We start from the raw sequence: 27,518 nt of genomic DNA on the forward strand, positions 1-27,518 counted from the left end.
AAGGGTTTATGTTATACTCACTGAAATGTATCATGCTATAACTGCCATCGACATATTCTTATGGTTTTATGCTCCTCTAGGTAAACCTTTATAGTATTTAGCTCACTCTCAATAACTATTCTAGGGGTTTTCTCCTTGACTATACCAACGGGTGACCTCCTCCCTTTTATTTTGCCCCCTTGCAATCTGACTCCTTTAGTAGATATCTGTTAGCGCTGCGGAATCTGTTGGCGCTCTACAAATAACCGATAATAATAATAATAATAATAATTGCTTCTGTGTCTTTGTAGGAGGGGATTCCTCCATATATACCGTTTAAGTTAGTAGTTTCTGTTACTCTCATGATAGATGTGTTTCATTAGCATATAAAGGTCCAAAAGTGACCGTATAGTTATGTAATCCTCCTGCTACTTTTTATAATACATTTGTTAGTGGTCCAAGAGTGACCTTGTTAATGTTGTGGAGGTAGAAAACTGAGGATTTTAACTTGTTGTTATTTTCTATTTTATCACACGGGTAATATCTTTGCAGTGGGAGGTATTATTGTATCTCACACTCTTTGTCTAGGATCTTATACTCTTACTGTAGAATTGTGGACATTGTAACCTGAGTCCTTGCCTGTCAACTTTTTCTTTTTTCCTCAATAAAAAATAAATATTGGAAAAAAAAAATCTTTTTATTTTCTTTCCTAAGACATGGGGATTTTACAAACGTAATTCCAATTACTAGTGGGAACCAATACCCAAGCTAGAGGACACAGAATGAACAGGGAGGGAGAATAAGACAGGCGGACATAAACAGAAGGCGCCACCGCTTGAAGAACCTTTATCCCAAAGAAAGCCTCAGCCGTGGCAAAAATATCAAATTTGTATAATTTGGCAAAAGTATGCAGAGAGGACTAAGTTGCAGCCTTGCAAATCTGTTCCACAGAAGCTTCATTTCTGAAAGTCCAAGAAGAGGAGACAGCCCTAGTGGAATGAGCTGTAAGTCTCTCAGGAGGCTGCTGTCCAGCAGTCTCATAAGCAAAACGAATTATACTTCTCAACCAGAGGGAAAGAGAAGTAGAAGTAGCCTTTTGACCCTTATGCTTTCCAGAGAAACAAACAGGGCAGAAGACTGGCGAAAATCCTTAGTCCCCTATAGGCAGAATTTTAGAGCGCGCACCACATCCAAGTTGTTCAACAAACGTTTCTTATTAGAGGAAGGACAAAGAGAAGGACAACAACAATCTCCTGATTAATATTTCTATCCGAAACCACCTTAGGGAGAAACCCCAATTTAGTCCGAAGGACCGCCTTATCCGCATTAAAAATAAGGTAAGGCGAATCACACTGCAAAGCTGAGAAACTCTCCGAGCAGAAGAAATAGCAATAATAAACAAACCCTTCCAAGATAACAGCTTAATATCTATGGAATGCATTGGCTCAAACGAAGTCTGCTGCAAAACGAACTAGGTTAAGGCTCCAAGGAGGAGCAACAGTTTTAAACACAGGCCTGATTCTAACCAGAGCCTGACAAAAAGATTGAACATCTGGCACATCCGCCAGATGCTTATGTAAAAGAATAGCTCATGCAGAAATCTGATCTTTCAGAGAACTGACTGAAAACCCTTTCTCCAGACCTTCCTGGAGAAAAGACAAACTTCTAGGAATCCCCAAGAGTAGCCTGTAGATTCAGACCAATAAAAAAGGTATTTACGCCATAAATCTTACGAGTAACAAGTTTGGGAGCCTGAATCATAGTATCAATGACAGACTCAGAAAACCCACGCTTAGCCAGAACTAAGCCTTCAATCTCCATGCAGTCAGCTTTAGAGAAACGAGATTTGGATGGAGGAAAGGACACTGAGTTAGAAGGTACTTCCTCAGAGGTAACCAAGGTGGAAGAGATGACATCTTCATTAGGTCCGCAAACCAGATCCTGCGAGACCATGAAGGAGCTATTAAAATTACAGATGCTCTCTTATTTGATACGAGCAATGACTCATGGAAGGAGAGCAAACGTAGGAAACAGGTATGCTAGACCGAAGTCCCAAGAAACCGACAGAGCATCTATCAGAGCGGCCTGAGGATCTCTTGACCTTAAACCATACCTTGGAAGCTTGGTGTTCTGATAAGACGCTATCAGATCCAACTCTGGTACCCACAACATGAGGGTTAACCTTGAGAACACCTCCGGATGGAGAGTCCACTCCCCAGGATGAAATGTCCCCAGGAAATCAGCCTCCCAGTTGTCCACTCCTGGAATGTGGATGGCAGATAGAAGTCAATTGTGATCTTCTGCCCACTGCAGAATGTGAGTCACCTCCTTCATGGCCAAGGAACTCTGAGTTCCTCCCTGGTGGTTGATGTAAGCTACTGAGGTGATGTTGTCCGTCTGGAACCTGATAAACCTGACTAAGGACAACTGAGGCCAGGCCATCAAAGCATTGAAGATCGCTCTCATTCCAAGATGTTTATTGGAAGAGACTATTCCCGAGTCCATAGGCCCTGAGCCTTTAACGAGTACCAGACTGCTCCCCAGCCTAGCAGGCTGGCATCCATGGTCACAATCAACCAAGAGGGTCTCCGGAAGCATGTGCCCTAAGACAGATGATCCTGAGAAATCCACCACGAGAGTGTCTCTTGTCAACTGGTCTAGATCTATCCTCTGAGATAGATCCGAATGGTCTCCATTGTCTGAGCATGCATAATCGCAGAGCTCTCAAATGGAATCGAGCAAAGGGAATGATGTCCATGGAAGCGACCATCAGACCAATTACATCCATACATTGAGCCATTGATGGCCGAACAGTAGACAAGTAGTGAGAAGCTTGGATCTTCTGATCTCCGTCAGAAAAAAAAATCATAGATAGGGAATCGATGATGGTCTCTAAGAAAACCACCCTTGTAGCTGGAACAAGGGAACTCTTCTCCAAATTCACTTTCAGTTGTGGGAACGTAGAAAAGACAAGATCTCTGTATGAGAGTTTGCTTGTTGAAAAGATGGCGCCTGAACCAATATGTCGTCCAGGTAAGGTGTCACCGCAATTTCCTGAGACAACTGCCAAGAGAGCCCCCAGAACCTTTGAGAAGATTCTACGAGCTGTGGCAAGGCAAAATGAAGGAGCCACAAACTGAAAGTGCTAGTCTAGGAAAGAAAATCTCGGGAACTGGAGAGGATCCCTGTGGATGGGAACATGAAGATATGCGTCCTTCAGGACGTCATGAACTGATCCTCTTGGACCAAAGGAAGAATGGAACGAATGTTTTCCATTTTGAAGGACGGAACCCTGAGAAACTTGTTGAGACACTTGAGGTCTAAAATGGGTCGAAAAGTTCCCTCTTTTTTGGGAACCACAAACAGATTTGAATAAAATCCTAGACCCTGTTCTCTTAAAGGGCCACTGTAAGTAAATATTTTCTACGCCTGTTACTAACTACCCCAAATACGCTTTTTATCAATAGCATTTCATTCACATATCTCTACCGTATATCAGAAATCTTGTCTGCAAATTTGTTTTCCAAACCCACTCCGTGGGTATCCTTTGCTCTGTACCAATCCGTTTACAATACCTAGGTTTCAAAATGGCGCTTTAAACACAAAGTTATTGGTTTAAGTATTTTGAACATGCAGTGCTGAAAATAGTGGGCAGGATAACGTGACATCATCGGCGAATAAAAGATATAACTTTTAGAACGTTATGAAACTTCGTTTTGGAGAAAATATAGGCGAGTAGGTTTTAATTAATGTTCCCAGGGAGGAAAGGTCCTGAACGCACTTTAAGAATGCCTCTCTTTTTACCTGATCTGCAGATAATCTTGAGAGGAGAAATATGCCCTTGGGAGGACGAGATTTTAATTCTATTTTGTACCCCTGAGATACTATGTCCACAGCCCAAGGATCTGGGACATCTCGTATCCATGCTTGACAAAAAAAAGGAAAGTCTGCCCCCCACTTGATCCGATCCCGGACCGGGGCAGACCCTTCATGCTGACTTGGTTTCAGCAGAGGGCTTCTTTGATTGTTTTCTATTATTCCAAGACTGATTGGGTTTCCAAGAATACTTGGACTACTCCTGCTTGGAAGAAGGAGAGAAAGACTTTTGACCTTAAAAGTTACCAAAAAAATGAAAATTACATTGACGTCCTTTAGGTCTATTCTTCTTGTATTGTGGTAGAAAGGACCCCTTTCCACTCGTAATTTCAGAAATGATCTCCGCCAGACCAGGACCAAACAGGGTCTTACCCTTGTAAGGTAGCGACAGAAGCTTGGACTTGGAGGTAACCTCAGCTGACCATGATTTTAGCCACAGAGCCCTGCGGGCTAGGACAGTGAAGTCTAATGAGGAATTGGCTAGTTTGAGAGCCTTAATCCTATCCTAGAACCCTTCCAACAGAGTGTCCTCTAAAATCAGTTCTGACAAGGCATCACACCAATAAGATGCTGCACTTGCTACTGTGGCAATACAAACTGCAGGTTGCCATTGAAGCCCCTAATGAACATACGTTTTCTTTAGATAAGCCTCCAGCTTTTTGTCCATGGGATCTTAAAGGAACAGCTATTGCCAATAGGGATTGTAGTTCTCTTAGCCAGAGTAGAAATAGCCCCTTTTACCTTAGGTACCGTGCGCCATGAATCTCTAATGGAGTCAGCAACAGGAAACATCTTTTAAAGACAGGAGATGGGGAGAAAGGTATCCCTGTGTAATCTCTGTCACACAGTCTGGAACAGGAAACCACATCATAGTATTTGTTAAGCTTAATAGATTTCTTAGGGTTGACAGCAACAGAAGAGTCTGAGTCGTCCAAAGTAGCCATTCCTCTTTTAACAGTAAACAAAGGTGTTCAAGCTTAAATCTGAAGTTTACTTCTTCAGCATCAGACAAAGGAATTATACTGTCATAATCTGAGATTTCACCCTCAGAGGCTACCAAAGTATCCTCCTCATCAGACTTATGAGGAAGGTCCACCTTCATGGCAGCAGATGGGACAGACATCTTACCATCTGACAAATGTTTAGATTTCTTTTTGCATTTTCCCAACATAGGAAAAGCAGATAATGCCGCAGATACCGCAGAGGATATATGTGCAGCAAAATCTGATGGCAAATAAATTCCTCCAGGAGGCAGATGAGGAACTCAAGGGCACTGTATGTGACACCATTGAGGCTTGAGACGTTTGAGGACAAAGCTGTGGCATTGCCTGAACAGCATCATCCTGAGAGACATTTGGATCAGAAATAAGAAATGTATCTTTACATTTCAATGTTTTATTTAGACACGAGGAACAAAATTGATTGGGTAACACAATTTGGGTCTCAAGAAAAACATTTGTTCATAAGAACAGACACCTGCTCCATGTCCATAGCTTAAAAGATTACCAGAGATACAGGAATGACAAGTAAAAATAAATAAATATTTTTAAAATTGACACTGTCACTTTAAAATTTACTCAGAGCGAATTTGTGCTCAAAAACATACCCCTAATTAAAGGGCCTCTACACCTCAGCAGACTGAGGTGCCCTACCTGCCCCTCCGGAATACAAAAAATCTTGCTAGAATAAACCTGCTGGTCTCACAGAGAAGACTTACAGATTCGACTAACACAGCCGACGCCGCTCAGATCAGATCTGAGAGCGGAAGAGATGGAGTATGAAAATATACTATGCATAAAAGTAAAAAAGAGTGCGTTTCAGAAGCCGTTTAAGACCAAACCGTAAACTGACACATTCAGTCCTAAGTCTGCCGTTCTCACTCTGAAACCTTGTGCTAACAAAGTGGGGGGGAAAACTGACAAGTCCCAATAAGACCCACACAGAGTCTTAACTTAAAATCTGTGGCTCATTTTATTTATTAACTCCTTCATACCCATAAAGGAAGATTAACCCCAAGTCTCCTGTCACATACGTTTTATGTGCCTGCACACAGCCTAAATAAAATCCTCTACTAAGGATTTAGCATGTCCCAAATAAATAATGCAGAGAAATACTCTAAAGTGCAAGTCTCCAAGACCTAGAAGACAAAAGAACTTACCTGCAAATCCAGCTGTCCGGCAGGAAGAAAACTCACAAGGACACATACTCCTTACAGAGACCTGTAGAAAAAGAAAGAACAGAGTAACCAACTCTGGCTTTCTATACAAATATGTTAGAAATCTGAGCAAGGACCACCTCACTACTTTCTAACTGCTTAAAAGCCACCATTACTCTTACTCAAGAGATTGACGTGGACACAGCTAAACCCAAATCCTTGCTTGCAGGGAAAAGTACCCCAAAAAAAAGAATCAATATCAGATACCAAACTTCACTTCCTCCATTGACAGAGGCAAAGAGAATGACTGGCGGTTATAAGTAAGGGAAGTGACACTTAAAGGGACAGTATAGTGTAAAATTGTTTTCCCTTAATGTGTTTACAATTGCTTTTTTTTACCAATTGCAGAGTATAAAATGTATGAAAGTAGCTTTTTAAGGTTTATTTGTGTATATTAAAGCTCTGAATTTGTGTTTTGAAGCCACAACCTAATAAAATGGGTTGAGCTTGTAGGTAAATCAGATCTCATTACTGTATCACATTGTCTACATATACCTGCTTCTTTATCTTATATCTGTCCATAAACCAATCACCAATACTTGGAGAGAACAATAGAAAATTAACATTTTATTACCTTATCTCTGCTATATCCCACTGGGAGTGTAATTTCTTCTGCTGGCTGTGTTTACAATGCTTATTTAAAATCTTGGACCTGCGGCCACAAACTTTCAGCATAGGTGGGGATACCACATGCTAAATCAACTATTTCAAATGCCAATATAAGGGTAAAGGAGCTACTTGTAAACAATTTACTACACTCCAGCAGGTAAAGTGGATCATTGGGAACAAATTAAAGGGGAGAACATTTTTGAGTAAACTGTCCCTTTAACAGTTTTGCTGTGGTGCTCTTTGCCTCCTCCTGCTGGCCAGGAGTGAATATCCCACTAGTAATTGGAATGACGTTGGGGACTCTCCATGTCTTAGGAAAGAAATTAAACCTACAAATCTAAAGGAACATACTAGTCAAAACTCAAATGTGTAAGAGGGCATTTCAATTCTGCACAGAAGCATATTTTGCAGTATGCTTATTTTACACACCTCACCTCCTCTTTCCACACGACTATGTTACAACCAACACTCGGCAAGAGAGTCAATGGTATAATGCATTATTAATAGGTTTTTCAATAAACACTGCAGAAATGGTTAGGGTCAAAACACATCACGTATATAAATATATATATATGTAGAATAATGCAAAAATTCAGAAATACAATATTAGGAGGTAGGTGTACTTGGTTTCTCAACCTCAACGACAAATAACCACAAACATCCAGGTTTTGTATAAATTAAAGGTCCTATAATTAAATGGGAACTGGTGAATTTTTAAAAATGGTTCATTGGATTGTGTAGATAATAGAACATATAGACTGTGGACAAATGTTTTTCAATGGCACTGCATTAAAAAAAAAAGGACTCAACGTCATTTAGAATGTTTAAACAAAATACACTGTGTTCTGTGAGGTATATGTCTGAATGTGGGGTAAATTCTAAGTAATACAGCTAGAACTTTCAGATCAGTTGCTATTCTGTATGTTATTTTGTATAGCACACAAGTGTTTGATACATCTGCACAAGATATGTTCACTATAATTCCCAGCTAATATTACAATCTACCTTTTTTAGCTGAACTACATAAAGGGTATTACCACTAGCATCAATATGATCAAAAGTAAGCACCTTTCTTTATAAACCTGTCATTTATGACAAACGTGTAAAATGTAAGATAAGAAAATATTTATTAGTGATGAGTTTAGATGTGTTGCTACACCTGCAAGGTAGAGGCTAAAATAGATAGTTTGACCCGTCAAAATGTTTTTGAATTCCTCAGACCACTAACAAAATGTTTAAATTGTTTTATGGGTTTGTGTTTGTTTTACGGATAGTTGAGCAATATGCAGAGAACAGAAAAGTCAATTGAACTTTATTGTGGTGTAGAAACCGAGTGTGCTGTGCTTGGGGGGAAAACACCAATATGTTAATTTTGTTATGCACCTAACCAGCATGTAATCACTTGATATAACATACAGCAAATGTGGCAAACAAAATAGGAACATGCAGCGTTATAAATATAGGTTCCAATCGTACGTTACTTTGGTTGTAAAGTTCCCTTATTACAATTCAAATTTGTATCTTATTCAGCACAATGTGACTAGCTAGTAAAATTATCTTTCAAGTTGCCATTATTTGCTTATACATAATTCTTAAAGGAAAAACAACCACCTGATTTATTATGCATAAGAAAAGGCTGAAGGGAGCTAAATCATCACTGCTGGAACACTTCCTTCCTCATTCATCCCGATTTAGAATACCTCAACACAAAATGAACAACAAGAGTATGCAACAAATATTGCATACTAAAGAATGACCAAGCGCTGTTTGTTTTTTTTAATCAAATAATGAGGCCTTGGTCATTCTTTTGAGTGCAATATTTGTTGCATACGGTTTTTTTCTTATTCATTTTGTGTTAAGATATTTATTTTGATTGCAAGCAAATGCAATTTTGTTAAACAGCAGTAATATATGTACTGTGTGCACCCCACACTTTTTTTCTGTCTTTCATTCACCAATTTAGAATACAATACAAAATGTACATACTTTTGGATAGTCCAATTCAAAAAACGTCTCTAAATTGTTGATGAGGTTGGGGTCGACCCCTTTCAATGGTTTAAGAAGGGAAACACCCGGTAACTTGCTGTATGGTTGCTTGTCAGATGCTTTTTTATGGAGATGCAGCCGTCTGAAAAGAGAAAAGAAAAATGGTAAAAAACCTGTGGTGAGAAATGCTGACTTCTAAAATAAGAGACCAAATAACTATTAAAATAACAAAACCGTCATAGCTTAGCCCAAATGGAATAGCTGGGCTTTTACCATACATATTTACTGTATAAATGAAAAATGTTAAGAGATTTTAAAACACAAAATACATTACTCGCACCTCCCTCTAATTGTGGGTGCCACCATTTTTGGACCTAGGTTTCATGCAGGTATCTGAAGGAACGTTGCTGCATATGTACCAACACTTTAGCATTAGAATGCAGTGGAAATAATATCTCAGCAAAACAGCACCTATGACTGGAGGTTGGCAGGAATTACCTCAATATTATGCTTATAAAATGTATTTAGTGTTTAATGTCCCTTTAAAATTGCATTCTCTGTTTAGATAATGAAAGAATCATTTTGGCTTTACTATATTTTAGTAATAAATCAAGCCCACGAGTGAAATTTATATGAAACCCATATGTTATTGTTACTCAGATATAAACTGAGAATAGTGTGATCTAAAAAGAATAGTATACACACAGAAAATAATTAACCAGCAGGTCCCTGAAACCTTTTCAAGATCAAGATTTATTTGGAGTGGCAATGCACTTTGACAGTATGAGTGACTGAGGTTTTAGCAGGGGATAAAAACATGGTGAGGAAATTTAATTCAAAATTAGAATGTTCTCATAAGCAATTTGTACAAATTTTCACAATCAGCCCAGATTCTCTGTGAAACCTTAAGATGAGGGATGCGAAACCCCAGGGTGTGCCAACACCTTGCCTAAGAATCTGTACATGATCTAACACAGGTATGGCAAGCAAGAGGAATGTGAGCAACCCTGACAAAAACACTCTCCAGTGCTTTTCCTCTCTAAAAAAAAAAAAGCTTGGTAAATGTCAGGAGCCATGTATTGCATTTTTTGGGGTTTATTTTCTATGAAATTGAGGTTTATAAAGTGAAATAAATCTCTCTCCATCAATAAAATGTGGGAGTTGTCCTTATCAGCTAGTGAACAATTTGTTCAAAACACTTCCTATTAGTTTTAAATTAAAATAAACATCCTTTTTACTGCAATTGTTTTTCATTAGGTAAACTCCCCCCCCCCCCCACCATTTGCCTTTTGTGGAGCAGCCAATCCAGGCTGCAGACAACAAGGCTAAACACTGTCATAAAATTAGTATAAAAGTTATTGTTTTGCAGTTATTAGTTAAAGTGATGGTAAATCCTGACATTTGTGAAACGCTAGGATTTACCAATGCAACAGATAAAAGGGACTTTCAGTCATGAATTATAAAATACTTCATGCTGAGAATTCCTTTGTCTGCAGTGTTCACCGCGCTGAGCACCTCAGTAGAACGCTATTTTTTCAATGAGGTGACGTTTCCACCTCTTAGCGAATAGCCCAGCTGGCATTATGCATTCTGCCATGGGTGGCCTGAGGCACTCAGCGCAGGGACCACTGCAGACAAATAAAGGAACTTTCAGAATGACGCATTTTATACTTCATGACAGAAAGTCCCCTTTATCTGTTGCATTGGTAAAGCCCAGCGTTTCAAAAACGCTAGGTTTTACCATCACTTTAAAGCCAATTAAGGACAGCTATGTAGCAGAGTTAAACTTTGAGAAGTCAGCAGGGAGTATTTAAAATTCTAAAAAATAGAAAATCTTCCATTTTTAAAATATATTGCAATGTTGTTTTATTATGCATAAGTAAACATTATAAATTAAAATCGCAAGGTGTTTACAGTCTATTTTCTGTATCTGTACTTCTTTCCCATGAATCCATGTCATTGTGCACAAGAATTTGCAAATCAATAACAATAACTCCTGCTCCAAAATGACTTCAACTGCCTCACTAAAGGTACAGGAACATCAAAGTGCAAACACACCACGCTGAGCATCATTCTTCTGTTAGCATGTAACTATGTGAGAACTCCTGCACATGCTAGAAATTGGTAGTGCATAGTCCTTTTAGCACTACTGACCCTGCAGAGGTCTGTGTGTTCAACTTCTGCAATGAAGTTGCATATATTTAAAGGGACATGAAACCCAAAGATTTTCTTTCATTATTCAGATAGAGAATACAATTTCAAACAACTTTCTAATTTACTTCTATTATTTAATTTGCTTCTTTCTCTTGTTATCCTTTGCTGAAATGTTTATCTAGACAAGTTCATGTGCAGCAGAGAACCTAGGTCTTAGCTGTTGATTGGTGGCTGCATATATAAACCGATTGTCATTTGCTCACCCATGTGTTCAGTTAGAAACCAGTAGTGCATTGCTGCTCCTTCAACAAATGATACCAAGAGAACAAAACAGATTAGATAATAGAAGTAAATTAGAAAGCTGTTTAAAATTGTATTCTCTATCTGAACCATGAAAGAAAAATGTTTGGGCTTCATGTCCCTTTAAAGTTCCTCTCGGGAGCCATTCAGAATTGCTGTTTCCAAGCAGATCCAGCTGGTGAGCAAATCAGCAACAGCAGTTGCACAACCGCACCAATCACCGGCTGTTCCAGAACGGAACCAGTATACACCAATCTGCATATAACTGCGTGTAATAGACACTACTATAAAGATGAATATGCACAGATACCGATTTAAAAATCCAGTATAAAACCTTTTTAAAAAATACTTAGAAGCACCCAGTTTAGCACTGTTGATGAGGTTAGGTTGGGAAACCCAGTGAAAGGGACTGGGAAAGCAAGAAGGGCAAACACTCCCTCTCCCTTGCATTTGAAAAGACCCATTACACAAACATTAGACATGAGTATACATCCGACACTGTGGGGCTTGGTTAGGAGTCTGACAATCATCACAATGTTATTAAAAAAACAAGCAAAATTGTACATTGTTACAAAAACACTACCAGATGGGCTATATAAATGGATCATCTACAAAACATTTATGTAAAGAAAAATCTAGTGTATAATGTAAATTTAAAGGGACACACAAGTTAAAATTAAACTTTCATTTATCAGAAAGAACACACAATTTTAAGAATCTTTCCAATTTACTTCCAATATGAAATGTTGCACATTATTTTTATATGCACACTTTCTAAGGCACCAGCTCCTACGAACATGTGCACAAGCTCACAGAGTATATGTATACTAGTCTCAGATTGGCTGATATCTGTCAAATGATACCGGGAGCTGGCAAATGGGAGAAAAATAATTTTGCCAGGAAAAAAAAAAATTATATATATATATATATATATATATCTTTTATGTTATTGCATTGTCTTTTTATTATGCACTTGTTAATTATGCAAATGATACTGTATTTAGTGGCCCTTTAACACACATGGTTTAACATGCATACGTGCAGGGACAAAAGTGCTAAAGTAACATGCTTTAACAATTAGAGCATGTAGAGTTTGCACTACAATGTCCCTTTATACATATAGTTTAAAGTGATGGTAAAGTCTCTTATGCAATAATTTAACTGTACCTTCATTCATGAATTGCAATCAAAGAGGCAATACAACATTTTTTTATTTGGATAATCATACCCCATAATGCCCATCCGGCCCCCCCACTGCAAAACATTTTATTCTACCTCTTATCCAATAACCATACGGCACAGCACATCTCTGAAGCAGCTTTTTTTTTTACGTACGGAGTATTTTATCTCTGCCACATAAATTATTTTTGAATAAACAAGTTGCAAAAATCCCAGAAGCCAAATCCCAGAATTAAAAAAAAAAAAAAAAGAATGACTTATGAGCTATGCTTTTATAGGATATTAATCAACAGACACATTGTTGTGGCTAAGAAAGTTTGTTTCCAGTTTAACGGTAATGCCAATTTGCTTTATTTTCCTTTATATTTGAAAAAGATATTACTGGATAACATATCTTTAAACTACTTTTCCTGCATTAAAGGGACAGTCTACACCAGAATTTTTATTGTTTTAAAAGATAAATAATCCCTTTATTACCCATTCCCCAGTTTTGCATAACCAACACAGTTATAATAATATACTTTTAACCTCTGTGATTATCTTGTATCTAAGCCTCTGCAAACTGCCCCTTTTTCAGTTCTTTTGACAGACTTGCAGTCTAGCCAATCAGTGCCTGCTCCAGGATTACTTCACGTGCACAAGCACAGTGTTATCTATATGAAATATGTGAACTAACACCCTCTAGTGGTGAAAAACTGTTAAAATGCAATCTGAAAGAGGTGGGCTTCAAGGTCTAAGAAATTAGCATATGAACCTCCTAGGTTAAGCTTTCAACTAAGAATACCAAGAGAACAAAGCAAAATTGGTGATAAATGTAAATTGGAAAAGTGTTTAAAATTGCATGCTCTATCTGAATCATGAAAGTTTATTTTGGCCTAGACTGTCCCTTTAAGAGTAGCTGCAATATTATGGTCTTTAACAAGAACCTTGAATTCCAACAAACAGCCAATCTCCACAATCAAAATACTTTTTGTTGTAAGAACTATTAAAGTACAATCCTATGAAATTCAAAAGATTTAATTTTTACAGTCCGATTAAAGGGACATGAAACCCCAAAAAAAAAAATTCTCATGATTTAGGTAGATCAAACAATTTTAAACAAATTTCCAGTTTACTTCTATTATCAAATTTGTTTCATTCACTGGGTATGCTTTGTTGAGGGAGCAGCAATGCACTGCTGGTTTCTAACTGAACACATGCGTGAGCCAATGACAATCGGTATATTTATGCAGCCACCAATCAGCAGCTAGAACCTAGGCTCTTTGCTGCTCCTGAGCTTTCCTATATAAACCTTTCAGCCCAGGATAACAAGAGAAGGAAGCAAATTAAACAATAGAAGTAAATTTTAAAGTTGTTTAAAATGTTATGTTCTATATAAATCATGAAAGAAATTTTTTGGGTTTCATGTCCCTTTAAAAAGGTTCATGAAAGTCAAAATAAAACTTTAGTCGCTCAGATAAACTATGTAGTTTTTCATTAAAGTCAAGTGTTGTATTTATACATCAGAAATGATGCACTGCATTGTAAAAGATATGCATGCAGAATAACGGTTTTAAAAGCATTTATACTTTATTATTGTTAAAAAACAACATTTTTACAGGCCTAGTACACACACCTTAAAAAAGCCTCTTGAATGCTGTTTTTCTTACTTCCTATCCTGTTGCCAATTAGGGGGCAGATATAAACAAGCATCTGCACATTTCAACCAATCACTATGCAGCATGCAGGAGTGTCAGTGTACCTCACTGCATGGAATAACCTCTAGCCACTCTGGTGGGAGTGGAAACATTACAATTTCCTCGAAGAGCACACAAAATAAATAATGAAAGTGCATTGCAAAGTTTTTTTTGTTTTTTTTTAATTAACTTTATTAGAGTTTTATTTCCCTTTAACTATGGGTTTAACCTCTTTGCAGTTATACGTAGGCAACCATAGAATAGGTTCGGACACATTAGAACATTTTCTTTTTGTACGTTTATGCCCCTTGTCTAATGCACTTAAGGGAAATAGAATGCTGTAGAAACGTAGTTTGCAAATGAGCCAAATTAACAAGACAACATGCCAATGAATAGACTTTGGCATGCAAGAAACTCTATTAAGAAAACTCACAAGACCATTGGCTGTTGGTCCCTAGATAGCATGTTTGTAATTGCTTGGAGCCTACATATAACAGCTCAGTGAATGTCAGCAGAATATGACAATTAAAGAAACAATTACAGTAGGCAACTACCTAAAACCTATTAACATACAGATTATTGCTATATTAAGCGACCATTACAGTTGAAAATTTTAATTTTTTTAATTTGTTAGAGCACATCATTTTTCGACAAGCAACCCTGCACCTCTACATTTGCAGAAGTTAGACATTGTAGAAGCACTGCAGGTCCAGAGCAGAAATGGAAGCTGACCCAATCGGCAGCGCTATTCGCAGAGCAAGGTCATGCAACTAGTGCTGCTGAATCAGAATCAGTTTTCACTCTAGGCAAGCAGTGCTCTGCAAGTCCGAGCAATACTTCTACTATGTGTTTAACCCATTTCCAGGGGTTAAACACATAGTGGTGCTGGGTCGCTAGTCTAAGGTATTAGCTAGATATTTTAGGACACTCTTGTAGAATTGTTACATACATAGAACGTTAAAGCTTACTAGAATTATTAGGTGCCAAAGACCATTATAAGTGAAATGTGGCTTTCTTTGGTCCGGGTAGTTCTAAAAGATAATCCAAGAGGAAAATCTGAGAGGAAGCGCGTATCAAATAAAAAGTGAAATACAGTGGTATTTACAAAAAAGTGATATACAGTGATATTTGAAAAAATAGTGCAGTTGGTGTGTATATAAAAATTATTATTATTATTATTATTATATGCAGGTTCCAAATGAATCCTAAAAAGTATGACCAAATAATCAAAATAATAATAATATAAAAACAAATAGACTATACTAGGAACAAATAAACTGTGATTGTTATATTGTCATATGTAATTGTCCCAGAGTGTTCCTAAAGTCTCTTGTGGTAAAATAAAATAGGCAAGCTCCTCTTGTGTCCCACGGTGTAATGGTTCAAAGATACTCGAATGAAGAAAAAGACAAGGGGCGCCTCATAGTGTAATTTGTAATTACAAATTGTGTGTGTATCAAGATAAATTAAAACTACTCACAAGAATAGTGGCACTTTAAACGAATTAGGTGCTATCGGGCAGACTGACGTTTATGCATCAGTCAGTTCGCTGTGGGTCTCTGTGTGTTTGACCCGGCAGATCTGGATACAGGCCATAAAACAGCAGCCTTCCAAAGCTGGAAACCGGATTCAGGTGTATACCTCGACGGGATAACAGCGTGTGCCTCTACAGGGTAGGATAACAACGTATCCAGCTGAATGAATGCTGCGTACAGGTGTCTCTCAAACACAGGGATCAGCAATCAGCTGCAAGCTAACCATGAAAGGCTGCAGTAAAAGTTCCAAAGTGTAAACAGAATAAGAGTGGCCACAAAACTGGGTCGTGGTTAAAAGTCTTTTGTTTTGGAACGCGTTTTTCGGTCAACATAGGACCGTTTCATCATTTCATTGCCTGATGAAACAGTCCTGTGTTGACCGAGAAACACGTTGCAAAAAAAGACTTTTAACCACGACTCGGTTTTGTGGCCACTCTTATTGTCAGGAATAACCAACATGCAGGTACTTTGTTGTCCCTTTAATTGCAAACCTTACCTCAGCAGAAGTTATTTAAGCTTGCCACGCCCCTAACTCCCTGCTTCAGTATGGTTAGCTCAGAGATCGAATGAGGAACTACTATCCTTGCTTCGCCTCCTTGTTATACCTAGATTGTTTAACCAGAATTACCTTGTTATAAGAAGATTCCCCTAAACCTATTTCGGAATTCTGCGTTTTTGGTTGCAGTGTCTAAGCTGGAGATTTACGGAGACCGCGGTTTGCAATTCCTGCAGCAAGTGAATCATCACTCTAACGTCCTTTGTCTTTTTTTGCCCCTATCACCTTCAGTGAATTCCCCAGTGAACCGACCGCACAGGCTGTGAACAAAGTTTCTCCAGCGGACTCCTCACTCACGCTGACAGCCAGATATCCTAATCCGCTCTGGAAGCAGTCTCTGCTACACTCATCAGCTGATTCCTATTACGCTGTATCTCTCAGGCCGGAGCCAACAAGCAGACCTCCAGCCCCTTACCTCTAGCACAGCTCTCAGTGTCTTTTGGGACTACATAGATCTCCGCTTCCCCAGACTCTGGCACACAGCCAAACCCTCTTGCTCAGAGTATTGCATCCTCACAGTACATAAAATTAACTCCTTTTTTTCACTGGGAGTGTATCTTTTCTTCCCTACTAGCTAAAGGAAACCTTCATTAGTATTTCCTATAGATGTTTAGTAGCAAAAACTAACTATTCCTTTTTGGAATAACAATACAACCTTAATATCAATTGCCTTGCTTCGGTTACTATATAACACAAATATTTAGTAACTTTACTTGCAACTAAGGCATACAAATTAATATCAGATTATAGGAACTGCAGTTGTGATCCACGTAACTATTAACCCTTACTCTTATTCTGTTTACACTTTGGAACTTTTACCGCAGCCTTTCATGGTTAGCTTGCAGCTGATTGCTGATCCCTGTGTTTGAGAGACACCTGTACGCAGCATTCATTCAGCTGGATACGTTGTTATCCTACCCTGCCGAGGCACACGCTGTTATCCCGTCGAGGTAGACACCTGAATCCAGTTTCCAGCTTTGGAAGACGGCTGTTTGATGACCTGTATCCAGATCTGCTGGGTCAAACACACAGAGACCCACAGCAAACTGACTGATGCATAAACGTCAGTGTGCCTGATAGCACCTTATCCGTTTAAGGTGCCACTATTCTTGTGAGTAGTTTTAATTCGTCTTGATACACACAAAATTTGTAAATACAAGTTACGCTATGAGGCGCCCCTTGTCTTTTTCTTCACATTTCACTTATGTACACTTACATTATGGAGAACACTGTATACAATATTACAAGGGGACAGAGTATAATCCAGAGTGTTGTGTGTCCATCCCTCATGAAGGGCCACATTTTCCCCCACTTTCAGCAATTAACATTACAATTGTATTCATTTAAATAAAACAACCTGCACAGCACAATCAAAATGACTATGCATTGTGGTGCTCTGTGCAGCTGTACTGTGAGACGCAATAAACAAGAGGTTAAAAGGCTTTCATACAGTATATTCAGGGAAAGGGGAACAGAATGTACATTTTGACTGTCCTTTAGGAGCATTGTAGTCACAGAATTCCCTGCTTTTTTGCATTTTGAGAAAACACAAAATCTGGTATTTATCATTTAAAATTCACACAAAAAAGGAATTTAACACCTTGGCTGCCAGTAACACAGCTGTTATTCAACCCCTTGACTGTCAGGACACATGAACACACACAGGGAAGGAGTTAAAGGACCAGTAAATACAGTAGATTTGCATAAATCAGCAAATGCATAATAAAAAGACAATGCAATAGTCTGAACTTTAAATTAGTAGAAGATTTTTTTCTAAGTTCAAATTTCAAAGAGATTGTATATATATATATATATATTTCCACTCCTACTGTATCACGTGACAGCCATCAGCCAATCACAAATGCATATATACGTATATTCTTTGAATTTGTGCACATGCTCAGCACGAGCTGGTGACTCAAAGTGTAAATATAAAAAGACTGTGCTAATTTTGCCAATAGAAGTAAATGGGAAAGTTTTTGTTAAAAATTGCATGCTCTGTCTGAATCGTGAAAGTTTAATTTAGACTTGAGTGTCCCTTTAATGGTAAGGGTACCACCCACCCACAAATATATAGTATCTCACATTTTTTAAATATTTTATTATATATTTTCATGTGACAACACTGAAGAAATGACACTTTGCTACAATGTAAAGTAGTGAGTGAACAGCCTGTATAACAGTGTAAACTTGCAATCCCTTCAAAATAACTCGACACACAGCCATTAATGTCTAAACCATTGGCAACAAAAGTGAGTACACCCCTAAGTGGAAATGTCCAAATTGGGCCCAATTATTAAATTTTCCCTCCCCGGTGTCATGTGATGCGTTAGTGTTACAAGGTCTCAGGTGTGAATGGGGAGCAGGAGTGTTAAATTTGGTATTATCACTCTCACAGTCTCTCATATTGGTCACTGGAAGTTCAACATGGCACCTCATGGCAAAGAACTCTGAGGATCTGAAAAAAGGAATTGTTGCTCTACATAAAGATGGCCTAGGCAATAAGAAGATTGCCAAGACCCTGATACTGAGCTGCAGCACGGTGGGTAAGACCATACAGCGGTTTCACAGGGCAGGTTCCACTCAGAACAGACCTCGCAATGGGCGACCAAAGAAGTTGAGTGCACGTGCTCAGTGTCATATCCAGAGGTTGTCTTTGGGAAATAGACGTATGAGTGCTGCCAGCATTGCTGCAGAGGTTGAAGGGGTGGGGGGTCAGCCTGTCAGTCTTCAGACAATATGTCGCACACTGCATCAAATTAATCTGAATGGCTGTCGTCCCAGAAGGAAGCCTCTTCTAAAGATGATGCACAAGAAAGCCTGCAAACAGTTTGCTGAAGACAAGCAGACTACGGACATGGATTACTGGAACCATGTCCTGTGGTCAAATGAAACCAAGATAAACTAATTTGGTCCAGATGGTGTCAAGCGTGTGTGACGGCAACCAGGTGAGGAGTACAAAGACAAGTGTGTCTTGCCTACAGTCAAGCATGGTGGTGGGAACCATGAATGCCAACATATACTATGACATACTGAAGCAAAGCATGATCCCCTCCCTTAGGAGACTGGGCCGCAGGGCAGTATTCCAACATGATAACGACCCCAAACACACCTCCAAGACGACCACTGCCTTGCTAAAGAAGCTGAGGGTAAAGGTGATGGACTGGCCAAGCATGTCTCCAGACCTAAACCCTATTGAGCATCTGTGGGGCATCCTCAAACGGAAGGTGGGGGAGTGCAAGGTCTCCAACATCCACCAGCTCCGTAATGTCATCATGTTGGAGTGGAAAAGGACTCCAGTGGCAACCTGTGAAGCTCTGGTGAACTCCATGCCCAAGAGGGTTAAGGCAGTGCTGGAAAATAATGATGGCCACACAAAATATTGACACTTTGGGCCCAGTTTGGACATTTCTACTTAGGGGTGTACTCACTTTTGTTGCCAACAGTTTAGACATTAATGGATGTGTGTTAAGTTATTTTGTGTGGACAGAAAATGTTTACTGTTATACAGGCAGTACACTCACCACTTTACATTCACATGAAAAGATATAATAAAATATTTACAAAAATGTGGAGGCGTGTACGAGATAGAGATAGATATGTGTGTGTGGTACCCTTAGCATTAAAGGGACACTCCAGTCTAAATTAAACTTTCACAATTCAGACAGATATATGCATTTTATCAATTACTAGGAATTCTAAAATTTGGAGTTGCCACCTCAGCCATTTTCTCCTGTACATTTATAATATATACATTTTGCAAGGTATTGTTCCTCTAAATCAGGGCTCGACAAACCCAGGCGCCTAGGAGCCACTGGCTCCTAGAATTTTACCCCTGGCTCCTAACTTTTTGAGTTATTCTCCATATATCTATATACAAATCCAATTGTCTGGCTCCTAAAAATATGTCTGGCTCCTAATTTTTGAACATATTCGTCAAGCACTGCTCTAAATAGTACTATTTATTTATTTTACTCCCTGCACACCCCATACCATTTGTAACTCAGAACTGCCCAGGAAAATACAGCCGAGGTGGCAACCCTATCTAAAATCTCTTATAAAGGCCTTGTAAGTAAAAAAAATAAAATTAATTTAAAAAAAAAAAAATTGAGCCTTGTTTAAAAAGGCTGATTTACATACACACAAGCTTTACACTTTGACCCCACAGCAGCCGACTTTGCCAAGTCTAACAACTCATATCGAAAGGTGGAGAAAAGCAAATCTAGCCAGGAGCCAGCCATTAAAAAACAAAGGTCATGGGTTTTAGTTCAATGGTACGCCCTTAACCAACATACCTGTGGTCACACTGCTAGGATATTCTAAATAGAATGAGAGCTGCAGTTTCTCAACTTATTTACAATGTGTATAGACCAATGATATTATAAAACCAAGTGACAATATAGCCCTGAAACTCAATTGATTTTCTAGTTCATTCCAGATTAAACCAAATAAAATACATAATAATGCTATTACAAACTAATTCAATCCTAAACCACCATGATAAGATTTAACAGTGCCATTAACTTCTTAAAGACCACAGGAACTACTGATGCCATGCAAGGTTTAATTATTTTGGAAGCAATTACTTATTGAAAGTGTTAGAGTTTAAAAGTTAATGGTGTACTACCTTGGGAAATGTTTGGAATAAAGCAAAATATTGGAAAGTCAGCAGATGTTAACTCCTTTGCCAGTCTTACTCACTGCACAATGCTGCATCAACACTATTTTTCTAGTGTAAGCATCACCACCTAGAAATAGACTCATGCATGTTCCAAATAAACAAACAATGAGGTCATGTTTGACATCCCCAACACTAGGAGATGTACATGCATGCAACCCAACTCAGGAATATATCACAGGTTTAGCAGCACCACCTAGAAATCTAAATTCATGCATGCTCCAATCAACAACAATGTCATGAGCAACATCACCACCGGCACTAAGAGATGCACATGCATACAACCTAACTGCCTAAGTTGAGTGGGCCAGAAAAGACAGCAGTCTATCACAAAACCAGTTGTCATTTTTCTCAGAAGCGTTTTGGCAAATTCAAGCAAAAGGGAAAACAATATAATACTCACTTTATTGATAGTGTAACACACAAATTCTGTAATTATGTCATAATGGGCAGTCTATATCATTTTCTTGTTCTATATATAAACCTTGGATTTTTTCATAAAGCAGCAGCATAAACATTTGTGAGCCCTCTTGAGCCCCAATTCCCTATTGCGATACTGATCTAGCTGGTCATTTAAAAGGCAACCTGCAACCACCTGCATCCCTCTGTAAATTGCACCCAGCTCAATGGGAATTATAGCTCCTATCATACCACTCTAGATTCAAAGTGCAATGAAGCTGGCTGCAGAGACCCATCCCAGATAAGTACAGTAATTTGTTTAACATGCATTACTGGCAATCAAGCCTTTAAAGGGACACTATACCCAAACATTTTATTTCATGATTAAGGTAGAGAATACAATTTTAAACAACATTCCAATTTACTTCTATTACCTAATTTGCTTCATTCTTTAGATATATTTTAATGAAGAATTTGCAATGCACACGGTGAACCAATCACAGGAGGCATCTACGTGCAACTACCAATCAGCAGCTCATAAGCATATAGAGATATGCTTTTCAGCAAAGAACATCAAGAGAATGAAGCAAAATAGATAATAGAAGTAAATTAGAAAGTTGTTTATAATTGCATGCTCTTTCTAAAATCAAGAAAGAAAAAAATTGGGTTTCGTGTCCCTTTAAGTCACTGGTGCATACCATATCTATTATATCAGGGGTCAACAAATCTGTTTAAAATTTAGGAGCAAGACTTACTTTTTTGGATACATACAGAAAGGGGGGGGGGGTATCTCCCATAAATGGCACTTACTTTTTTGGAGCCATACAGTGGTATTTCTATATAGAAATATGGAGAATAACCCAAAAAGTTAGGAGCCAGGGGTATAATTCTATGAGCCAGTGGCTCCCGGGTTTGTCAAGCCCTGTAATACACACACACACAAACACATACATATATACACACACACACACACATCATGGCTGCATAAGCTCCAAAGAACCATCATCCAAATTTCCCAAACATTTCTGGCTTTTTTTTTTTTAACCTGGCTCCTAAATGTTGAACAAAATGTGTCAATTCCTGTCCTTGAAGAGTGAATGGAAATGCTAAATTCTATTTTTACTATATTAATGTGTTACATATCAGAGCTTATTTCAATTTCCACAGTAGGATTCATGTGCACTGTACACACGTACAAGATCTGAATAGGAACATGTCATACTATTTATTGTTTGGTTACATCACCTTTACAAATGTATTGTGAACTCCACCTTTTATCCCCTATTTATTCTATAAATAAAATATCCGTGTACCAGCCTAAACTTTGTTACTCCAATAAATAGAATAGGTAAGACCTTGTTTTTCCTGTTTCTATACAGTTCAAGCAGACTCTTCAAATGTCAATATAATAGGCATGATAGAAAACCCCCCCCCCCCCCCCCCTGTCACTGAATTGCTTCCTTTCCTCAGCTGTGAGCACCATATCAACACTGTAAAATGACAAACCAAACAAGCAGAGTAGAATATTAATATTACAAGGGGGTAGTAAACATGTATAAGCACATAACTTAGAGCAATGAGATAATGAAAATACAGATGATATGTATGTTCACATTGGTTTTTGTACATTAGAATAAGTGTGTAAAACATAAAACCAATGATACATGAAAAAAAATATATAAAAAGATGTTGATTGAGAAGGGAGATAACATCTACTTGCACACAGACAAGAAAGTTTGTATACAAGCATATGCAAAATAACCTAAAAGTTTAGGGCCAGAAGTAAAAATACCAGGAGCCTTAGCTACCTGGATTTTGCAAACTGTGGACTGTCATTGAGAAATGTATCAAGAGACAGAAGCAATTTTAGGAATTCAAGCACCTTGTATTTGTTTACAAATGGCTATGCTCAATAAAAGTATATAATCTTGCCTTCTTCCTTGTCCACCTGGTGCTTATATAAAATCTTACATCTTTGAGACACATACCCAGATTCCCTAAGTATTGAGAGTACTCTCTAGTGAAGGATAAACAAAATAATTCATTGAACTGTTAGAGAAGATTTTAGGAGGCTCTCCAAATTTTAGTGAATTAGTTACATAGAAAAACAGTTGCAAAAGTATGTGTGCTTGTTTTGTCACATTTTTAAAGGAACCAGGAAAAAAAACAGTGAAAGAAAACACATATTTAAAGCACTTCAATTTCTTTTAACAATGTGACTCAAATGTATCATATCCTGGATCTTAAAGGGACACTGAACCCATTTTTTTCTTTCTTTCGTGATTCAGATAGAGCATGCAATTGTAAGCAACTTTCTAATTTACTCCTATTATCAATTTGTCTTCATTCTCTTGCTATCTTTCTTTGAAAAAGGCAGCTACACTTTTTTGGGGGGGGGTTCAGCACTATGGACAGCACTTTATTGGTGGATCAATCAGCAAGAACAACTCAGGTTGTTCACCAAAAATGGGCAGGCATCTAAACTTACATTCTTGCATTTCAAATAAAGATACCAAGAGAATTAAGAAAATTTGATAATAGGAGTAGATTATAAAGTTGCTTAAAATTTCATGCTCTATCTGAATCACGAATGAAAAAATTTGGGTTCAGTGTCCCTTTAACATCAGGGTTTTACAAATTTGTGTCAAACTTTGTAATCAGACAAGCACTTAAAAGGGTTTTGTATATAGCTAAATGATGAATAATGGGACAAAAATCCTGTGGATTTGTCAAGCTCTGAATTGCACAATGTAGACTAAAAAGCTCTTCAGGGCAAGTCCTCATAAATGTACAAATATGCATTTTTAATTAAGACAAGACATATATATACACACTATATAGTGTGTGTTGGAGCCAGTGATTAAAATTATTAAATTGAAAGGAGCAATTGATGTAGCAATACCTTTAATTGGATTAACAATGTATATTTAAAGTGCAAGCTTTCAAGAATTTCCTATCTTCACTTCTGAAGCAATACTGAACAATTTATAAATTGAATCAAATTGATCAGTTAGGCCTGTAGAAGAGAACACTGCCAGATGAAAAAATGCATTATAGTCCAATAAAAGGTATTACTACTTTCTGCAATATTATCAGATTTTTGTGGAATCACTACAACTAACGCATTTGTATAAATGTATTAAATAAACTCATAAAGTAATGCACATAGAGAGGTAGATGGGCCTGTGGTGATATCGAGGGAGAAGGTGAGTGACATAACAGAGGGACACTGCATTAAAACCAAAACATGGGAGGCTCTGAGTGCCTCAGCAAAGGGTGCCCATCGTGTGTGTGGCAGAGTACCCCATCACCCTCACTGACTACCTTGGTTTCGGATATCGCGCTATTGATGAGTTTTGCTGTGACCGCAGCCGGACACTTACGTGTACACTATGGACAAGAAGTGCATGAACCACAATACGAAGAAGAGAACGACGCCGAAGATCGCGAGACCCTGTAGTGCCAAATCCAAGACCGCCATAGCCGGGTATGGGATGCTGCTGTCACCGGGAAATGATGCGTGTCAGACAACGGGGTCAAGGTGCGGAAAGTAAGAGCACAAGGAGCGGCTCAGCAGGCGATGAATGAAAGGTCAGCAGGATGTTAATGTCCAGGTCACATTAGCGTGTAGATAGCCATCAGAGGCACAATCCCTTTAGAGCGCACGGCTCTGCGATACACATAACCCACACCGGGAATGAATGGTGCGCCACCTCCACTCGCCTGTCTCCTCTGTACTATTTGATTTAATCCCCAGAGATATGTAGGTATCGCTGCTTCACCCCTCCCGTGTTTAAGGTGATATGTGTTATCCACAAGAGTGACAAATGTGCAGAACCCTCCGCGATCACCAAGGGGCCAACTGACAACAGCGCGAGCACAGTTCTCCCGACCAACCCCACTACTCCAGCCGCCCAGACACACCCCCACGGCGGAGCTCCGCCCACCTAATCATGCATATCCTCTGCATAGCTCAGCCATCCCATTGCTCTCCACGGCTGTCGTATTCTGCATTGGGCACGCCCATTCGCGGAAAGACGTGTGGTTACATCACGTCTGCACTTTTGATGCCACCCTGCCCTACTGTATTCCATGAATGTTTCCATAGGAGAACATTGCCGTGACGTAATCGCCCATCCTTTACTTTTGCGACGAAACCACGCCTTTAAGTGTGTCAGTCAAGTGAAGTCTCTATACGTCACGTACAGGGCGGGGCCATAAAAAATGTGTTAACATGTTTTGTTAAGGTGTCGTCACAGTTTCTCAGTGGTGCAGAGCAGACAGCTGCAAGTTGGGAATTGCACTAGCGCCTCTAAGCGAGCAGTGGCATTAAAAGGACAGTCTATTTAAAATTAAAACTTCATGATTCAGATAGGGTATGCAATTTTAAACAACTTTCCAATTTACTTTTATCAGAATATGTGCTTTGTTCTTTTGGTACTCTTTGCTGCAAACTAATAGACTCAAAAACTGATTTCTAAATTGTTAAAAACCGCCCCATGTCTGAATTTTAACAGTTTTTCACAGTTTTAGACATATCTAGTTAATGTGTGCCATAACATGCTCAATCCTTTGGAGCTATTTAAAGGGACAGTACACTGTAAAATTGTTTTTCCATTAATGTATTTTAAATGACTTGTTATACCACCTGCAGAGTATAAAATATTAGAGAAATTGCATTTTCAGGTTTATTTGTGTATATGAAGTAGCTGGTTTTGTGCTTTGAAACCACAGCCTATTACAATGGGTTGAACTTAAAGGGCCACTAAACCCAAAAAAATTCTTTCATGATTCAGATAGAACATACAAATTTAAACAACATTACAATTTACTTCTATTATTTATTTTGCTTCATTTTTTAGATATCCTTATTAGAAGAAAAAGCAATGCACATGGGTGAGCCAATCACATGAGGCTTCTATGTGCAGCAACCAATCAGCAGCTACTGCGCATATCTAGATATGCTTTTCAGCAAAGAATATCAAGAGAATAAAACAAATTAGATAATAGAAGTAAATTAGAAAGATGTTTAAAATTGCATTCTCTTTTTAAATCATGAAAGAAAAAATGTGGGTTTCATGTCCCTTTAAGGTAATATCAGATCTCATTATGTTATCACTTTGTGTACACAGACTAGCTTCCTTATCTTATAATTGTCTGGAACACCATAGCTCAATACAAAAGAGAGAACAATGGAAAATGATCATTTTATTACTTAACTATCCTGCATCCCACTGAGAGTGTAACTTCTTCTGCTGACTGTGTTTACTAAGGCTTGTCAATAGCATATACTCCAGTATCAAAACTTTCAGTATAGGTTGGGAAACCACAAGCTAAATCAGCTATTTCAAATGCTGAAATAGGAGTAAAGGAGCTACTTTTAACCAATTTAATACACTCTAGCAGGTAAAAAGGATCATTGGGAATAATTTAAAGGGGAGAATTTTTTTGGTTGAACTGTCCCTTTAAGTCTGCACTGATTGGCTAAATTGCATGTCTGTCAAAGGTCTTAAATAAGGGGACAGTCTGAAGAGCCTTAGATACAATTTAATCACAAAGGTAAAAAGTGTATTATTATAACAGTGCTGGTTATGCAAAACTGGGGAATGGGTAACAAAGGGATTATCTATCTTCTTAAACAATAACAATTCTAGACTGTCCCTTTAAATAATGATTTTTAGCATTAAAAACGTACTTGCATTTTAAGGTGACAAGAAGGGAGTTGGGTGTAGTACTATTATATTTATAAGCATAAAAATATGCAGCTGGACAATAAGTAATGTGTATGTTGCATTTCCTTTAAATAATTTTTACAAATTAATAAAAAAAAAAAAAAAGCCCACATCAAATGCAGTTGCAGTCTATGTAGCATTGCATAGGCTAGTGCCACAAACGTTCAGGGATAGTTATAGAGGGACAGTATACACCAATTTTTAACTGCATGTAATATACACTACTATAAAGAATAAGATGCAGATATTGGTATAAAAATCAAGTATAAAACTGTTTAAAAATTTACTTAGAAGCTCCCAATTTAGCAATTGATGAGGTTCGAATGGGACACCCACTGAAAGGGGCTAAGAACAGACCCTCGCATGCATGTGAAAAGACCCATTATACAAACAGAAGCAATATGAAGTCTGTAGACATCAGTATACATTTAAAACGTTGGGGCTTCATTAGGAATCTGAAAATCAGCACAATGTTATTTAAAAATAAGCAAAAATACACATTTTTACAATTAAACACTTCCAGATGGGCTATATAAATGGATCACCTACAAAACATTTATGCAAAGATAAATGTCCCTAACCAAGGTCCATGCCAAGTGTGGTGACCTGACGTGTCGTCATAGGAGGCAGCGCCTCCCCTGTCC

The 27,518-nt window shown here is 38.3% G+C and overlaps 1 protein-coding gene across 1 annotated transcript in view; it reads right to left on the reverse strand.

The window, feature by feature from the left end:
* The window catches only part of UGCG (UDP-glucose ceramide glucosyltransferase), a 100,925-nt gene extending 75,891 nt beyond the window's left edge, over positions 1–25,034 (reverse strand). The window contains exons 1-2 of the mRNA XM_053702686.1: positions 24,526–25,034; positions 8,666–8,807 (exon numbers count right to left, since the gene is read on the reverse strand). Of these exons, the coding sequence (XP_053558661.1) occupies positions 8,666–8,807; positions 24,526–24,623 (240 nt within the window). The 5' untranslated portion in view covers positions 24,624–25,034. The remainder of the gene's footprint in view (positions 1–8,665; positions 8,808–24,525) is intronic.
* Between the last annotated feature and the right edge of the window lie 2,484 nt (positions 25,035–27,518).

Source organism: Bombina bombina, chromosome 2 (genome assembly GCF_027579735.1).
Source record: "Bombina bombina isolate aBomBom1 chromosome 2, aBomBom1.pri, whole genome shotgun sequence".
Taxonomy (NCBI): Eukaryota; Metazoa; Chordata; class Amphibia; order Anura; family Bombinatoridae; genus Bombina; species Bombina bombina.